Genomic DNA, 20,139 nt, shown 5'->3' on the forward strand with positions numbered 1-20,139 from the left:
TACAATACAAATGTCCTTGGTTGTAATGTCCTTGGACTTTGTATTGTAAATGGATCTTGTAACAGCCATTATTTAGATAAAATCTGAACTTAATAAAGATTAAGAAATTTAAATTTACGATATATTGCAAAACTTAATTAATTAACAAAGTACTACATAAATTGAACTTACACCAAAAGTTATCCACTAGTGAAGTTAAAATTAAGCTACCCAAGTTACCAGAAAACAAGAACTTAAATTAGCAGAACTACTTTAGAAAAGTTAAGGATTAACTTTAGAAAATATACATCGAAATTAATTTCACAAAATTACTGAAATAAAATACATATTGATAAATGAATTTAAAGGGAAACTAAAAGATATATTGATATATGAATTCATAAGCTCTGTATGAAGTAAATTTATGAAGATTGTTTCAACGGCCTATACCAACTGAAAATCGGTATAAGCAACGACAATGGACCTTTCTGGTTGAGTGTCACTGGGGTGCTAAAACCATTACAATTTTCTACATTATATTTAGTCAGTTTTTGAAAAAGATTTAAAGATTTATGATATCTGTTTTCAAATTCAGCTGATTCTTCTAGTAATATAACTGAAAATAACAGTTATCGGTGAGATTCGCTCATCCGCATCCGAATAGCGTGACATGAAAAATTGTACCGCCATTTCCTTTCGTCAGAGCACCCAAGTATGTCAATACTCACTTTGCATTTATTAGGAAAACCCAATTAATCTTCTCCACCTTTTTCTCCATTCAACGCTTAGGGCAAAAAAACAAAGCCCAACGTGATTTGAAATGGTAAGTTTAAATATAGTTCCGTTAATAATGCAATTTATAAATATAAGATTACAATACTGGCATATATTTAGGGTCAGGCGCCACCGGTTGTTTCCCACATCTGGTTATATAAGATTACAATAATGAGCGGCGTAGCCAGAATTTTTGGGACTCTATGCAAATATAAAAAGAGGGTAATGTACATTCTAAGTAATATTGAACAAACCTAAACTACAAAAAAAAAAAAAGGTAGTATATCAAAACAAGCAATTTAATCATCTATAACTTTATACTTAATTTATAAATTTGGTTCTTAATTAAAAATTCACCTTCCCTTCTTTTTACATTTACAAAATAATTAATTAAAATAATTAATTTAACACAAGTAAACAGCCATTTTGAAGGCTTCTGTGCTCAATTAATTCTTTTATCATTTTAATTATTTTTAATTTTTTAAAAATATTTAAATAATAGCCACCGTTAGTATCTGCTAGTTTTTCCATAATATTTATAAAAATATTGTTGGGATGGGCCCGTAAACCCTGTCTTCATGGTCCCTTACATCTTGCGAATTCTTGCACCGCGGTAGCAGGCCCTGAGAATAATTTAAATTGAAACAGGAATGATTACAGTGATTTATTCAACTATCTGGTAAATTAAGAAGCAACGACAATGGACCTTTCTGTTGAGTGTCATTGGGGTGCTAAAACCATTACAATCTTCTACATTATATTTAGTCAGTTTTTGAAAAAGATTTAAAGGTTAATGATAGACGATAGCAAAATAAATGCTATACAATATCAATGCTTCTTTCACAGGAGTCGTGTTGGGTATATGCAATGGACTCGGAGTAACAGCAGGAGCGCACAGACTCTGGTCACATCGGTCCTATAAAGCAAGATGGCCGCTTCGTCTAGTCCTAGTAATCTTTAACTGCCTTGCTTGTCAGGTAAGTGAAACTGTTATATTAGCATTCCATATCGTATAAAGTAACATGTATAGTGCTATGAGAAATTAAGTTTCTTTCTTATTATTGCGCTGCAAAAGTACCTCTAGGTAGTTGTCCTGTTCTGACAACTACCTTGTCGTTTTCACGTAAATTACTGCAACTTAGTAAGCTCTAACGTTCTTTATTCAAATTTAAAGTATTAATACGTGCTTCATAAGCCACAGAGATTGTTTTTGATGACCACTGTGTGATCAAAACAGCATGCTGATTTCACTTATACACTGTATTTAATTAGAGGTACCCCACTAGTGAAAGTTCTGTGGTGAACAAACAAATAAAATTGTAGAAATAAGAAGTCGATAAACAAGGAATTCCTTCAGATCAATTTATTAAAAATATAACATAGAAATTAATAACCAAAATGTGTAAAAAAGTGCGACTTCGCGGCGCAATAAGAACAGCTATTTTATTACTGAAGAAGAGTACAGGAAGTACTGCTAAACATCGGAGGCATTTCACTCCTCGCATATTTAAATGCTTAGATTTTCACTGTTTTCCAGACCTTAAGAGTTTTGTAATAATATTACTGGACATTTACTGGATAACGTTTACGTCTTTAGCCCAATTCAGATCGAATTTTCTTTTCTATACTGAAAGTGCTCAAGAGTTTCCCAGGCGATCCTCAAATTCCTACAGAAATTTTGCGTAAAGTATATTATGTACTTTTGATATCCATTTTCATACACTTTTTTCTGTATACTGAGTGTATTCCATGGTAAGTTAGGCAGTCTTTCCAATTCCTGGAGGAAAACCTATCTACTCCCCGCCACAGGTAGACTGACTCATTTAGCCACGATGTGAAAAAAGAATGGAAAAATTGCTCCGTCTTTGGATGGATTCAAATTCTGGCTATTTCTGCAGTGTGGAAGGGTGACGATCGTTTTTCGTTTTGCTTTCTTTAGCCCTTGATATTCTTCTGATGAGATCAAAATTGAACTTGCGCATTTCTTCTTTTATGAGCTTACTTATCGTCTTGCTCATTTCTAAATATTACCGGGTTTCTTATGTTACCACTTTTCTTCATTTCTCGTCTCTCTCTTTTTCATCATGGCAATTGTTTCTTTGGATACTCTGGTTGGTTTTTCTAGTTTTACTCTAGGTGCAAGGCATAGGTAGTGTTTACAATAGTTTCAACGACTTTGTCATTATCAGTTGAAATATCTGGGTCAGGAAAGTCTTGCAGCACACAAAAGCGATTGGACAGCTCTAGTTCGAAGTTTTTTCAATAGTTGGTTGGTGTCAATCTTCTTTCGTTCTTTCTTGCAATCATTTTTGTAGTATCAGAAGTATTTTTGCAATCAGAAGTAGCCAGAAGCGACCATCAGTCGATGGTCGCTTCTGGCTACTTCTGGCTATATCTCTAACTTGAAGAAAATAGTGACTATTTAGCTTAATAGCACAGGAAGCAATTCTTTCTACTTTTATGGTTAAATCTGTTAGTCTTTTGTTGATCAGAAACCCATTCACCACACCGTCCATTGTATGTTCCTTGGTAGTACGGACAATGTGCATCCCCTAGCTTGACCAAATCGTCACCTTTTCTTCGAATCTCGCATAAACTGATGACGTCCCAGTTGATGTTTTTCAGCTCCAGTAATAGTTCTTATAGGCATGAGTCTGTACTCATAAACCGAATGTTAAGCGTTATGTACAGTATTATGTAATTTATTATAATAAATATTGGTATTGACCAAGCATACGAGGTTACGAGAAACCTGATTGAATAATCATATTCAATGCCCATTTTTTCTTTAATTGAAGTTTTACGCTTAGTTTTGTGTGAAATAAATATGGATTAAATACTTAGAATGTTATGAATATGCTTAAGGTAGGTCCGCCCTGTTTTCCTAGTCGTCTAAAGGTTGAGAACCTTTGTCCCTAGCCTAGTGTATTCCAGCAGGAGCATGAACCAAGTTTATAATAGCCTCCATTATTAAATATATCGGAAAAAAAAGTGGAAAGTACGTTCATTCACCTTATCACCGTTTCGTACAGGAGCTATCGATGTGAAAATGAGTAATATAAAGCAATACTCGGTACACATAAAAATTCCCACAATTTTATTTAGTACAAAACAGCCAGTAGTCGAACACAGCATGGCGATTTCGCCACTTGTTTACTGTTCATCGGATCGCTGTTTAGCCTGCCTCCCCATCTTTTGAAAATTTTAGGATCGCCACTTTATCCCGTCAGAGACTGCAAGAATTCCAAAAGACGTTTTCAATCGGGGCTGTCGTTAACCAATCTCAGGCGGTGTAGCTGTTGTGTCACAGGGAAAATTGTGTTTTCCTTTCATTTATTCCGGAATTTTTCGGCTCGAATATCAATAAAACCGGCCCGTGAACCCGTAGACATAAGCTGTAACCGAGTAGTCAAACGAGAAGGACACCGTAGTACATTTCAGTCTACTATAGTCAGCCTACATGACTGCTAAGCACGGTGATATTCTTAAATTATTGTTATCTTGTAAACTTATCTATGTCTGTCCCGGAATATAAATAGAAAATTTAATTTAATTATTAATAATACGCAGTGACTCAATATGACTTCTAAAGTTGCTGATGCACCTTTGAAACTAACAAGTCCAGAATAATTTTACTTTTACGAGCAATTCAATAATGCTCGTAAAACACACTTGCACTTCAAGAAGTACTCAAACTGAACAGTCCAGATAAATAGGAATAAATAAATATAATGTTATATTTATAAATAAATATAGTGAATACTGTATATAAATAAGCATACTGTATATAAATAAATAAAACCCATATATTAATAAATAAAGCGCATATATTAATAAATAAATATAACGTATATATAAATTTTTTAAGCTCTATTATTTTAAATTCTATTAGAACCAGATGACGATTTGCTGCCTGAGGAAATGTGTGAAAATACAAAAAGCATTGTTGCAAAGTGCAAAAAGCACACAAAAATGATTGATCAGGAAGCCATTTTTAAACTCATTGAACAGAGAAGAACTGCAAAAGCCCAGGGTGTATATTTATTGCTTCATAAAATGCCAGGGTTTGAATCCTTTGAAGTTCGAATAATGAGACCAAGAATTTTTTTCATCGATTCAAAAATAGTGCAAACCGAGGCAGATTAACACAGAACATTCTCTTACTAATCAGACAAACGTGCTCGGTGTAGTAAGAATAAGGAAAGGAAAGAAATTTTCATGTGTACTATTCAATTTGGAAAATAGTTTTCCTGAGAGAAATCATTTGTAAAATATATAGAATACTGTATAACGAGCAAGCACTGTACAACTGGACTAATTGCATAAAATATTAAATCGATAACACCCACATATCCATTTAAACAGACTTCCCACTCAAAGATGGTTACAAATAAAAATCTTTGGCATCGCGAGGATGATATTACAGAATTCGCTTATCAGACCTCAACGCCACCCACTGGCGTCTTTGAATTAGTGTAGTTTAGTCCTTTGTTCCTCCCAGACTTTATTGAACACAAAACACCATTGCGCCTGCAGCAGTTTTTTTTTTTTTTTTAAAGAAAAATAAAAGGCGAGAAGAGACATGGAGGCCGGTCACGTGCATGGTATCGATTCTTTCTTTAATTTCGTTACTCTGACTTCTTCGTAACACTGTTACCGAAGACGACAGAAGTACCGTAGTTGCCATGGTGACCGACTTTAGCTTGATATGATTCATAAATCACGCTATCTCCTTCTGTCTGACTGCCAATACAGAAAAAAAAGATGAAAAACCTCCCAGCACTATTTACACTAGTCAGAATGTGTAGGAAGTTTTGTCGAGCGAGCTTCAGACAAATCACATCACGCCACTCCCTATTCGACGAGAAATATTGGAAGGATGGAACACGAGATATATATACAGTACTCGAATTTTTTTTTTTTTTTATCTATCTATTTGGATGGAGAAAAAAAATTGAGAACATTTGTTTTCGAAACTAAAAATGGGAATATCTAAACGAGAAGAGCATTGAGATTTTTGAGAATAAGTGATAATAGAGAGAAAGAATGATTCAAGCTAAATCATATATATATATGATTATCTAACCTTTTTGATTGCCATGATAAATAATTTAATTTAATGGCTATTTTTCGTTTACACTTCAGTGTGTATCTGATTGTAATTAAGTTCTGTTTCTCATAGTCATTTTACTATAATATATGTTAATAGCATTTATGTTTAAACATCTTTAGTGGCACCTACTAAATATCGGACGGTAGTAAAATCAATTTGTCACGATTTTGCGACGCGGAAACAACGTCATTTCCGTTTCATAACGAAGAAAAACGGAGTCGGGGGGGGGGGTCGCGCAAAAGATGTTGTAGCTGGATGCGGAAAAACTTTTAAGATTCGGGGAATATAACTTAGGTGGCTTTGGGCTAACCATTGCCACCCGTGACAGAAACCTTTTGGTAACCAGAGAAATGGATATCCTGAAAAATTTAAAGTAAAATAAAGCATTTAAAGCAAAGGATCATGAAAGCAAAAGATCATGGGACGTGATCAGAGCTGGCATAAATCAGCTGGTTGCGGAAAAACGTTTATGATTCGGAGCATATCACTTAGGTTGCTTTGGGCTAACTATTGCCACCCGTGGCAGAAAAACGGATATCTTGGATGTGCTGAGAGATAGCATAATCCAGCTCTGACCATATCCAAGATCGTGCGCTTCAGCCTTACCAGTTGAAGCGCATGTAATGTAGGGGTTACAGTACCCGCCTGTATTACTGAATCGGCTGTATATTTACATCAAGAGGCGAATCGTAAACACTTTTCTGCAACCAGCTGGGCCAGTCAAGAATATTTGAATCGGTTCGCGATTGGGAGATAAGAGACTCCAAATTATATGCATGCGTAGAATCTTTTGCTTGTCACTGGTCATTCTCATTAAGTTGCAGAAGTCCTCCTTGGTCATCAAGTCGCGTTTCTTTACAATTGCGCTGAGTGAGTTGGGCGTGGCGAGCTTTAGATTCTCATTCATCTCGCTGTTTGGATGATTGTAAAAGTCTCGAAAGGGGTCTTCTTTACAAGGTAAAAGTCGCGTTACAAGGCTATGCAGGTCATTACCACATGCTTCGTCAGGGTCACCGTCGTCGTTGTCTTGACACATCGTCTTACATACCCGTATTTCCCCATGTATAAGACGTACTCTTTTTCGAAAAAATTGGGGTCTAAAAACTGGGCACGTCTTATACAGTGGTTGTAGATTTTTTTATTTGCATTTCCCGCTTTTTGGCGCTTGTTGTCTTTGCGCTCATTGTTTCGCACTTGATACCGGTATATTAGGTTACATTTTGCCACGTTCTGCCCAGAAATGGCTCAGAAATGATTTTCGTACAGTACTGAATTCAAGTTAAAAGTGATTCAGTTTGCAAAAGTGAATGGAAATCGTGCTTCTGAACGTAAGTTTGGTCCTCCTGCAACTGAGAAAACAATCCGGGACTCGCTAAGGGAAGAAGAAACCCTACTGAAAACGCCACGGCAAAAGAAGGCCTAATTTAGAGAGGGAATTGCTTCTTGCCTCATGCTGAACCACAAAGATGGTTCAGCATGAGGCAAGAAGAATTGCTGATGAAAAATAAGTTACTGATTTCAAAGGAAGACACAATTGGTGCTTCAGGTTCATGAAACGGAATGGATTAAGCATGCGTACACGCACCAGACTTGCCCAAAAGATGCCTGAAAGCTATGAGCAGGTCCTTGAATTTCATCGTTTTGTCATTCAATGTCTGAAGACACATCAGTTTGAGTTGGGACAGATTGCAAATATGGACGAAGTCCCCCTTCAATTTCATGTCCCAAGTAACAGAACTGTTGATAAGAAGGGGGTGAAAACTGTTTTGTTTTGTTTATTGTTTGTTATTTGGTTTTTAGGAGCATTAGCAACTAAGGCCATATTGCTCCGGGAATATGCGGTGGTCATTCCCTTGACCTTTCCTCATCCTCCGTATTTGGTAGTGACGGGCTCGAACCCCGGTCTAATCAAGAACGGTGTGCTACGCACTGCTGCTCCTTCCCACCTGGCTACGGAGACGCCTGGTGAAAACTGTAACTGTGAAGATAAGTGGACATGAAAAGAGCCATTATACAGTTGTTCTAGCTTGTTGTGCCGACGGAACCAAGCTGCCTCCTATGCTGATTTTCAAACGCAAAACAATGCCAAAAGAAGACATTCCTCGAGGAGTGATTGTCCACTTCCATGACAAGGGTTGGATGGATCAGGATGAGTTTGATAGTTTGAGAAAGTTTGGAGCAGGAGACCAGGTGGGCTTTTATGCAAACCTGCCCTACTGGTGCTTGATCAGTTCAGGGCACACATAACAAAAACACAAAGAAGATTGTTGCAGAGCAAAAAACAAAACTTGCCGTCATACCTGGAGGCTTGACATCCCAGCTCCAACCACTTTATGTCAGCATTAACAAACCCTTCAAAGCTGCCATGAGAGACGAATGGAACCAATGGATGAAGTCTTCTGGGGACAATTTGACACTGGAAGGAAGAGTGAAGAAACCAACTATAGGAGAAGTTTGTACCTGGGTGAAAAGATCCTGGGATAATATCAAGATTGAGATGGTTCTCAAGTCATTTAAGAAGTGTGGCATTTCAAATGCCATAGATGGAACTGAGGACGAGGCAATATATGAAGACAGTGATTCGTCATCAGACACAGATGAGGACAAGCTAATGGATGGAAGTTTTGACAGTGATGAGGAGTTGTATGAATTTTATGATGAATAAAACTTGAGTTCAATAACTTTATATAATACATTTTTTTTCAAATTTCGGGCCCTAAAATTAAGGTACGTTTCTTGCAGATCTCGTTAGCGTTGCATCTGTAATTTGCGACAGAGCATGACAGAGTAACATGATCTGACATGATAGTATGATTGTAACAATGCAAATACTTGTATTGTTGCAATCGTACAATTCAACAAATGCCTACAATCAAATGGGTAATTAGGCTATTGGCCTAACCTCTTCCAAACGTTGATTCGGTAGAGTAAGCAGCAGGCAAGTAGCGGGCGTGAGCATAAATTGCATCATTCATGATTTCGGTTCTAGCTTTTCGAAATTTAGTAGGTGTCGTTAAAGATGTTTACACATAAAACATCTTTCGTGCTTACCGGGTATACACGCGATTTTTTTTTTTATATATTTCCTCTCACTTCCGCTCTGAATCCCTGACCTTGTGGCAGTACTTCCTTATCTGTTATATATTGTAATAAAGATTTCTAAACCTTATTTTGGGACAGGAACCTCGTCTACTTTAATAATATCACAGATATTATTGCCCTACAAGAAAAAGGTGAAGTCCCGTTTCTTAAAAAAACCTATGAGTTTTTAACAATTAGTAGCTTCTTTTGGTTTAATCTCAGAAAGTTCGTAGCAACATCTTATCAGTTTAATTTTTGAAGTAAAAGTGATAGCCACTGACAATAATATCTGATAAGAAATGATCGAGAAGCGAGCCTTGAATCTGTCGCCATTCCTTTTGCGGTGCCATACCCTACTGCGTGAGCACGTACAGAACATTACTGACAAAACACCTCCACCACTTGAGCACAGAACGCCCATTGTCAGTTCTTACCTTCTACGTAATGATTACGGATATCAGCGAGTTCAACGCCAACTACTCCTCTTTAGGTCAAAATCACCCGAGACCACCTACTGTTATGTGGTAAGCAACCTTCGTGAGGTCACGTACTTCATACGTCTGCATGGTTCACTGGACTGTAACCGTGAGCTGTTGTATTAGGGTTAGTCTTTTCAGATTCTCAGATGTTAGGACTATTTAGGGCGACATTAAGAAGACGCTCGCTTCTCGTTCGCTCTTACGGTATATTCTAGAGTATAAGTCTTTGAAGCACTAAAAAATCGTCTAAATTTTAAGGTCGACTTATGTATAATAGCATTAGGTTTACGGGAAATCAGTCGAGACCCACAACGCTGTCGTTATAATGTGCAGAAATAAACGAATTATAAAAAAGTGCGCAGTTCTTAATGCATATTTTATTGTAATAGTCAGCTACATGAGATTTACTCGCGTAGAAGTCGACTTATACGCCATAATATATCCTAAGACCTTTCCTAATCTCTGAGCATTTTAACTGGTTAGTTATTTTGATGGAACAGTAACCTCAAATGTCTACCAGAACAGTTATTGAATCGATCAATTTAACAACACATAGTAGAGTTAAATTTTATTCTTGTACCTCTTAAGAATATGTTACTAACTTGTGGTGTATTTTGTCCCTCAGAACGACATATATGAATGGAGCAGGGATCATCGGGTGCATCACAAATATTCCGAAACAGATGCAGATCCCCATAACGTAAACAGAGGATTTTTCTTTGCCCACATGGGATGGCTAATGACCAAAAAGCACCCCGATGTGAAACAAAAGGGAAAGAGTGTCGACTGTAGCGACCTCTTACAGGATCCACTCGTGAGATTTCAAAAAAAGTAAGTTAGGTCTTATTTTTTTGTCTACTGATGCGCAAACTTTCTATTTCTACTGTATTAAAAAATATTTGTCATCAGCATTTACAGGGACTTCAAAATGAATGGATATTTACATTCAAACTAATAGCAAACACGATACTTATATAAACTCCGAATAAAATGTGATATATACTCGTATTTATTACCGAGTACAAAAATTTGCCAGTTATGCAAGAATTCCACTATATTTTATAAAGTGATAAATTTATAATTTCAGCCACAAGCTCCCTCTTGTACTTAGAATAAGGGTTACTTGTTAGAATACACGTTAAGTTGAGAAAAAAAATTGTAGACATTCAAGGACACTCATTAACATTCGTCCGTTCTCCCGCACCTTCTCTCTCTCTCCAATTGTTTTCATCCATATAATTAGTTTCGACTGTTACGTAAGCAGCGTGACCACCAAAAGGACCACATGTTTCTGACAGGTTGTGGAATCGTAGAGTGACAGATCGTAGTGTGGCAGAATACTTAGCAAATAACCTTGATCTACCTATTGAAATTTCTCAACTAAAGTGTATTCCCAGATAATGAGTTGTTTTCACTTACCGGATATTTCTAACATTTTTGACAGCCCCCAGGAAGGACCTCCCTTTACTGGGGCGCCCCTCTATCTCTTTAACTTCCAATTTCCAGGTGGATAGTCTTCCTATTATCTACTTCCTTTATTTTCACCTCTTTTTCTCCAACAATTGAACTATCAACCCCAGCTCGCCCTTTCCAATAAAGAAAAATTTTCCAGCGTTTTTTTTTTTTTTTAAATAGGGGCCCCTCCCTGGCAAGTTCAGACGCAGTCCAAGGTTCGCCCTTGCCAGAGACTAGATTTATTCCCTACTATACCCGGCTTCCTGCTCGTGACGGTGGATGGACAACGTTGTGTCCTACTAGGGGACCCCCATCTAAATGCGGGGAGGAACAACAGATCAATAAACCCAACACTACACTACGCGGACCAACACCAAAACTCACACTGTCTCTGGTATCTACAGAGTCTGTACTGTGACACAGAGTATACTACAAGGAGTTAGGGGGAACCCCGGTTCCGTTTGACAAGAAACACTATGCGCTTACCGGATATTTCATACTGTAACGCCCACTCTTTCAGAATTTACCACAGACCATCTAGGTATTCTGCCACTGCTGAAACCATTTCTGGAGTCTCTCTTTTGGACCCGCTAATCCAGCGCTTCATGCCTAATCCAGCTTTTCATGAATTCCAAAACGTCTTGAAATCTCATCTTTCATTTCAATCTCAAATTTCATTACCAAATTTAGTTTCAAGAATAGGACGAAATCACTGAAGTTAGAAGTGAAGAATATGAAGAGGTGGGGGGAGACACGGCCATGTGGTCTCATTCTCCTAACACTCTCCATATTCTTGAGTTCTCAGCCAGAACTTGTTCGGAGTAAGTTGATCATGTGTTTTAATATTGAAGAGATTGCTCATCAAGACTGTTCCACCGAGCCAAACTTTCAATCAACATTTCTATAAAGAAATTCTACTGGACGATGTGTTACGAAAATGTGGAATAAACAGCACGCTGGAGATTTGTAACTACTAATACCAATCTGAATATGTGAAAATTTCTAGTGAAGGATAGCATAGCTGTGGTTCCACACACACTCATACAATTTATTCATCAGAATTAGTTCCCAGTGTTCCTTGTTTCAAAACGTTAATTTTGCACTCAAAGAACGGAGTTTATGATTTCCCAGAAATTCGGAAAAAATGGACTGAAACGGGATATCCATGAAAGTAAGATATCATTAATAAGCGTTCAAATGCATATACTAAATAAATATATACGAATCTGTACTAAAATATCCATCAGTTTCTCTTAACGTCAGTGTTCAAATTAAAATGTGAAAAAGCTGATTAGAAGGTGATATCACAAAACACAGAATCCTGGAAATGCGTATAACGACCAAAGAATTGCTAAATTAAATCTCAAGAAGTACCCCTTAAATGCCTTTTTTAAATTTATTTTTTAAATTACAATCCAGGAACTCTTTTATCAATCTCCTATAAATAAGAACTGTTTCTTTCAGTTCCAGATAATACCCAATAATTAATAAAATCACGCATAACTGTCTTTGTTTTTCCCTCCAGCTATTGAAAGATGCCATGGGTTCTCTCACTGACAAGGTCTTATTTTGCAAAACCCAAACATTAAGAGTTTCTCCAAATTCTAATGTAATAATTATGCGCTAAAATTTAAGGTTTGTATCTGGCGATTTCGTTTAAATTTTGGAAAGGTATTCTTATGCATTTAAAACTGACATCTAACTGTGCAAAGAAGGCACAGTTAGAGTTTTTTCACACCTTCAGTGATCGAAGAGTCGAAGTCAAACTATAGCATTTTGCATAAGCGAGTAACTTTTGTCTGCTTTCTTTCAAGGTATTCACATCTAAAGATAAATCTAGTGAGACAAACTTCGACTCTTCGATCACTGAAAGTATTATTGAAAAGATAAAATATTGAAAATCAAATAGATATCTGAAATTTGCGTGTCTGGTTTTTTTTTGTCAAAACTTCTGAATAATTTTTAAGGTATATTTCTGCCCGTGTTACTAATGGAGCAACTCTCACCATTTTACTAGTAATTGAATTAATCGAAATATCCAATTCTAAATATTTTCTTTAATTTACGAAGAAATCTTTCACAAGATTTTAATTTTATTTTTGATTGTCAGTTTCCTTATTATTGTCTTATGATAAAAAAAATGTCGCAATGAGTGAAAGGGTAAATCATTCGAGGATGAAAGACTTCTAAGGAACTCTTCATACGCTCAGTTACTGAAATATCTTATATATTTTCATATAATTTAAACATTTTTATTTTAAAAACTTCTGATGTAAAGATGTTGATAATTCATCTAAAAATTTAAAGAAATGCTTAACAATTCGTAAAATATTGATCCAAAAGTCAAGAAACCAAAACTTTTACTGCCTATGATATATATAATGATAATCACTTATTAAAGTAACTCCATTTTAGTTGTCAGGGGCAAGTCAAACTGTATAAAACATGTTTTTTTTAAGAAAATGAGAAATGCAATTTAAAACTAGTGCAAAGAAAATAATTAAGGGGCGAAAATATTCGCCTCCAAAATGCACGTATTCACTTGGCGATAGTAGATTGTCAGAAGCACGAGGCTCACTAGGAATCCTTTCAGTAAGATTTGTAATTCAAACTTTACTGAAATGATTGATGATGATTGGTTTTGAACGCATGTTTCTTAAAGAAATCCCCAGTAATTGATGTGGATTAACTTTGATCAGAAAGCTGAAAATAATACTACTGATAGAACACAATGAACTGGCCATTGCGACATCGTGAGGTATGTTATGTTGCACCATCTTGTCGGAAGTAACCTTACTAACACGAGTTATGTCATCCTGCCGATCGAACAAAGCCTGGTAATCTGTAAACTTTAACATGTTACTCACGTTTTCAAAGAAACCGGTTCACTCACCCCTGACGTGTACGGTGTTCGTGATCGGAATAACGAATATAAACACCTTTTAAATTTATATGAAATTGTCTCGTAGAATGCATGTGAATTCTAGCTGCTCCAAATCCTTGTGTTTTGGTTAAGAAATCTGGCAGATGAAACCGAGATTCGCCAGTGTAAAATATGCAATATAAAGATTAAACCACCGGCAATAAGAGAAAATATTATCAGGTTCTTCAATAAGTGGACGGTACTGATACTTAAGGTATACAAAAATATTTGATCTTCCAGCTCTAGTTTCTCCTTTTTTCTGCTAAGGCTATGGGGCAGTGTATTGTGGATAAATTGCCTGTTTTCTATTCGGTTTATATAGTTTACTGGATGAAAAACTTGTATCCCTGCAAAGGGGTAGGCACGGAACCGTTATTCGAGACGTCACACCTTGGAAACGGCATGAAAATATCCTTACTCCTCCTTGACGTATGCTGCCGTTTAAGGTATAAACTATGTATTATTCAGATTGGTTTAAATAAAACCCGAGGAATTTTTTTACATAGGGCGGGAGGGCAGTGATCGTAGTCAGTGTACCAGCGAGGTGGAACATTTTTTACATTCCGCCATTGTTTCACAATATTCCAAGATGGCAACTTTCATTCGCAAATCTGTTGCCCCTAGATTGCAAAATAAAGTTAAAAGCGAAAACAAAACAATACTCCTGGTCATTACGTCATAATTTGAATATCATAAATTAAGTTTTGGTTTCAGACTTTTGAATTAATAATGGTATTAGCTTCTTTAGTTATGGAAAGTACAGTAATTCAAGAAAGAAAGAAAGAAAGAAACCGTATCCAGATCATCTGTCCAACTCCTTTAATCATTTGTCTAATCTTCCTTAAATATATTCTAACTATCCGCTTCCACGGCATCAGGCAGAAGTGTACTCCAAAAATCAAATATTCTTTGGTTAAAAGAAAATTTTCCCATTTCCGCAGATCTGGAAATTTATGTTCCCTTATGTGTGTTGTCCCATGAAAAATAAGAGTAAATCAGAATTTAAATTTGTTAACCTTTACTGTTAAGGCACTGTTTTGAACCTCTCACTAATTCGTTGCCCTTCTCTCCGCCCATTCCAACTGATTCGTTTCATCGTTGTTTATATCAATGATACAACCTAATGAGCCATCCTAGCAGTGTCTCCATTGTTTGGAAAAGGTCGGGTCAGACTTTACAACTACACTGAGGTCTTTTTCGTTTGTTGTCAAACAGGTCTATAATTACTCACTTCACTGTTCGATCCCATTTTGTGAAGAGGAGAAATATTTGGATAAATGCCTCTCCAAGTTTTTTTTTTTTTTTTTTTTGTAAAATATAAAATTCCGGAACGCTGAGGAAATCCCACTAGAAAAAGTGGGGAGGGACTGGGTCCTCGCCAGGAAATTTTTTTTTAGAAAAATCATGGTGGCAAATACAACAAATTTTCAAATTTGTGTTTTTTTTACAGAGTTTTTTTTTTTTTTTTTTTTTTTTTTTACTGTTTGTCTAAGAATATGCCATGGGTTTTAAGCGTCTTAATTATTACTTAAAGTTGTGAACCCTTGATTTCGTGGCCTGTTTTCATCTTAGTAATGCTAACGCAATCCTTATTTTTGCTTGTTCCATGAGAACCCTTCTCAGGAATCTCCACACCTTGCTTTTCAGGCTGCTGCATGTAGAAGCAACGCAAGAACCAACTTCTTCTCTGCTTGTACTTTAACATGGGATGAGCATGTCATATATTAGTTATTAGATATTTTTTATTTCTTATGTATTTAAAAATTTCTATTTACTTTAAAGGATATCCCTCTAGCAACATTATTGTAGGAGCAATTCGAAAATATTTTAATCCTATTTGAATAAGTACCCATCAAGAAAGTTGATTATGGTTCTTGATTAGTAAAATTTTTGTCTATCTTGCAAATATTATAAGATAGACAGAATAGCTATTTCACGTATAAGTGAAATCGCTATTCTGTCTTGCTAGTTAGATACAATAAGGATGGAAAGGTGGATGCATGGTTTCTCCATACTTAAAATGCAATTTTTTAGATGTAACACATTGTGCTAATGACGTAGCCAGTCATCATTGAACAAACCATTTTATTCTTATTATTGAATATGTAGATCATCATATGTACCTTATCAAAATTCTAGTGAGGATTAATCATAAAAAAGACTGGAATCCGCTATGCTGAAACGTATGGTTGATGAACTAATGTTTTATCTTTCCATTTAGATTCTACGTACCATTGGCCTTCCTGTTTTGTTTCTTCCTACCTGCTTATCTTCCAACTTTCTGGGGTGAAGACTGGGCCACGTCTTTCTTCGGAGCATCAATACTAAGATACTGCATATGCCTGAATGCCACGTGGCTCGTAAACAGTGCTGCCCATCTGTGGGGTAACAAACCTTATGACAAATACATCAGTGCTCGGGAAAATCGATTCGTTGCTCTTGGAGCAATTGGAGAAGGATTCCATAATTACCACCACACATTCCCTTGGGACTACTCTACCAGCGAGCTGGGTTGGAGGCTAAACTTCACAGCAATGTTCATCGATGTTATGGCATGGTTAGGACTTGTGTACGACAGAAAACGTGCCAGCGTCGAGCTCGTAATTCAGAGAAAGATGAGAAGTGGGGAAAGTGCGCACTGAGTGGCCTCTCACGCTCTGCTTTGAAAGACGTTGTAGAAACTTCCTTAAATTCGTAGATTACCAGAGTGCCACATAACCATTAGTGCCAGTCTTAATGCTGTAGCAATGTAAACAATGTACTTCGAATTAGGATTGCACCATAGCATTTCATGAGTGCTCACTGAATATTGGTCACCAATTATTTATATTTAATGTTTTGTGAGAAGTGTTGCGTTGATTGCAGAAGAGTGTGTGTGAAAGACTGGGCGATATGTTTATAAGTTAAGCACTAAATAAATAAAAAGAAAGAGAAAGTCAGTCAATTTTAACGAGTATAATGGTGGAAAATAAAGATAAGTGAAGAAGTGTGCTGGTATACGTGCGAAAGAGAGGATGGAAAAAAGGAAACTTGAGTGAATGATTGCGAAAATGCAAAATAATGAAATGAATTGGAAAATTTACTCTGGGATCGGGGGGGGGGAGAAGAGAAAAAGCATAAAAGCAAAAAACTGAGTCTGAGAAAATAAAATTTAATTACAGAATGAAAATAAGCGTGTGAGAGACATATGAATGCAAGGAGAATAATGAAGTAATGTGTGAATTCAAGTTGATAGTCGGTGAGAAAGGCAGAGAGTGGGGAGCGAAAGAGAGAATGAGGACGGGAAACAGAGAAAGACAGAATGGGGGAGGGGAAAGGGAACTAGAGAGAATTAAAGGGGGGGGGGTAACAGAGAGAGAGAGAGAGAGAGAGAGAGAGAGAGAGAGAACGAAAGGGGAGCAGAGAATGAATGTTACAGCAATTGTGTGTGAGAAATGCATGATTTACAACTTGAATAATGTGTTTTGTTATAATTATTGATACTATTGGAATTAACCAGCCTAAAGCATACAAAGATATGTATATAAATAAAAGCAAAAGGAAGATTTTGAGAAAGAGTGTGAGCGACAGACAGTAAGTGTGTAACAGAGAAAGAATTAAATATTGTAGCAAAAACAGCAATACCATATTCTCTGTGTGAATGCACTAGCACAAATGTTCATTAAAGAAGCCTTACTGTTCCTATGTGTTGTTATATAAACTTATATTCATAGCAGATTTCATATCAAAGTATGTCATTCAACTCTCTTTGGGATTCATCCCTTTGATGAAGTATACATAGTTTTTGGATGTATTCTAACTTTTGAATAATTAGAAATATTAACCCTTGGTAATATTTAACTGGAATAATATTTAAGAAATAAAGGATCCGTCGTTGTGAATGTTGGCTTGCTTGAACACTTTTACCAACAAGAGACACCTCTAGGAATGTACATGTTTGTTTATTTTAATAAAAAAAAAGTAAACTAAACATACTGAGTTGTACATTTTACGAGGTTGGATAATCTATGAAGATACAATCAGCACAACTCGTTGCAAGGAGCCACTTTAAAGAGGCTCGTCAAACACAAAGCAACGGAATAAAATTATTCAAAGGTGAAAGGTGAGAGCTCGTTTGAAAGAAAGTAGTAATGAGAGAAAGAGACGATGTGAGAAATGATAATTTAGAGAGATGAGATAAATGGAGAGAGAGAGAGAGAGAGAGATGGCTCGCTAAAGGTAAGTCGTACGAGTGAAGGGTAAAGAAAGTCAAATGGACATTAAGGAAGAATTTAAAGATATAACTGATACGTCAAATCAAAGAATATTCGTGCCGTTTCGTACAGAACTCTGCCCTCTTACGGCCACAGTTCTTCATGAAAATACAATGGTTTCACAGTTTGTTGTTGGTTTGGGAAGGTCTGGGTTCGAATCCCGTTGGAGAGTGGAGGAATTCATAAGGGCTTCTTTAATCGGGGCCGTAGTCAACCATTCTCACCCTTCAGTTATTGATGGCTTTTCATCTCTCCCAATATTCGATTTGGCTTAAACACAACTTCAACAGACATGAACTGGAACAATACGTCCTAAGATGTTGATGCTTCTTAAAATTAATAACGAAAATGCTTTCTTGATTTTAAAAATAAATTTTTTTTCTTTCTCCATTTTAAATAAATCGATCAAAGTAGGTTAGATTTCAACTTGTTTCTGTAAGACACCTCTAGAGATATACATTAATTGCGTGCTTTTATGTCCATTTTGGATAGGAAACGTCTATGACAGAAAGTAAGAACTTCAGTGGCAGCTTGTTTAAATGCAATCAAATGGCATTTAAAGAACATAACATTACTGGAATAGAAGATATGAGGAAAGAAACATTTGGAAAGAAATGACAATTAAACTTTGGGGAAAGTTTTTGAAGACAGAAATTTGTTGTAAAGTGACGTCAAGGTCAAAACAGAAAACATTTCCTGGGCATAAAACCACTTGACATTGCGAAAGATAGACTAAATTAGAAGTTCTGTGAAAGAGCAGTAAACGTCTTATGCACGAGCGACGGCATATTTTCCTCAATATTTGAAAATACGAAGAAGAAAAGCAAATTTCCAGAACGTTTTCATGACTGAAGCAATCTGCAGTTACCAAACAACCCAATTTAAGTAGAAGATTACTTAATCACATCATACAATCATCGGATTGACGTAACTGAGTGTCGACACGGAAGTACTTACTGTACTACACGTTTTTCAGTTGACCGTGATTTTAATTCATGACCTCAAAATACGGTTGATGATTGTATTCTTCTCAAGATGACTAAGTTTTAAACTGCGTTGATGTATTGGTCGTGCAGGAATATAAAAGAACAACAATTATACTTAATATATCGATAATTATAATAACGATTTATGTAATTTAAATGGATTTAAAGATTATTCAGATGCGCTGTTCGATAATTCACCCACTTTATAGCTTGTTTGAACTACGGAGTCGATTTTTTCGTTTATTTTATTTAAATACAAGCAGTGGTGAAACTGCCATACCGACAGATCTGCCACTGCGGAAAAAACCCGAAGAGCCAGGACGACTGATAGCTGGTTTGGTATGGTTGTTAAAGATCCCTTGGGAGCCAAGCCACTATCTTGACGTCGTGCCCAGAATTAATAGTTTCGACACTGTACTATAAATATCGACACAATATACTTAATATAATTACAATTAATGTAATTTAAATGTTTTATTTTTTTAAATTAAAATTAATTTTTAACAATCTTATTGTGTTACAGTGCACAAAAAAGATAAATAATCTTCATTCCTATCACTGCAGGTTGTTAGGGGTTTACACATTAAATGGATATTTCAAAGGAAAAAATGGTTCTACGTGTTGAAACTATCTACATATAAGAAGATAAGAACAAAATGCATATCCAGTAAGGTTAGGAAGGTACAAAAATGAACTTGAATTTGTGTATAGGAGGGAAAGTTGAAAAACCCTTTGGAGGGCTGTGGCAGGACTGCCACATGCGCATGGGAGTCCTGCTAGAGAATATGATGGAGTCCATCCACAGCTGGAAGTGCTGAAGTCAGATGCAGAGCAGCAAGTGTTGAATGAATCAGTCCACACAGTTATGATGACAGTCAGCTGGGGAGTTCGCGTTCAGGAGCACATGGAGCTTCGGCGATGGCAAATAAAGGGCAGCATCGGGTTCTTGGATTCTGTCAAGCATATATTGGATTCCTATATAATGCCGGTGACCATTTTAGTAATTAATGCTAGTCTTCTCTCTTCAACCAGTTTTAGGCACAGTTCTTGTGCCATTGCCGTCATCCGTTGTAGAAGGGGAAGATTAAATTTGTGA

At 36.3% G+C, this 20,139-nt stretch overlaps 1 protein-coding gene across 2 annotated transcripts in view; it reads left to right on the forward strand.

Annotated features, from left to right (window-relative positions):
* Nucleotides 1-17,483, forward strand: part of LOC150081731 (acyl-CoA desaturase-like) — a 53,950-nt gene extending 36,467 nt beyond the window's left edge. Inside the window, exons 3-5 of one of the 2 annotated variants that reach the window (XM_090378833.1) lie at nucleotides 1,600-1,730; nucleotides 10,052-10,257; nucleotides 16,026-17,483. In XM_090378833.1, the coding sequence (XP_090234959.1) occupies nucleotides 1,600-1,730; nucleotides 10,052-10,257; nucleotides 16,026-16,446 (758 nt within the window). In that variant the 3' untranslated portion in view covers nucleotides 16,447-17,483. The remainder of the gene's footprint in view (nucleotides 1-1,599; nucleotides 1,731-10,051; nucleotides 10,258-16,025) is intronic. The other variant, XM_090378834.1, reaches the window with a different exon arrangement.
* Nucleotides 17,484-20,139: the final 2,656 nt, after the last annotated feature.

Source organism: Mastigoproctus giganteus, chromosome 8 (assembly GCF_048544385.1).
Source record: "Mastigoproctus giganteus isolate SK-2022 chromosome 8, ASM4854438v1, whole genome shotgun sequence".
In the NCBI taxonomy this organism is placed as follows: domain Eukaryota; kingdom Metazoa; phylum Arthropoda; class Arachnida; order Uropygi; family Thelyphonidae; genus Mastigoproctus; species Mastigoproctus giganteus.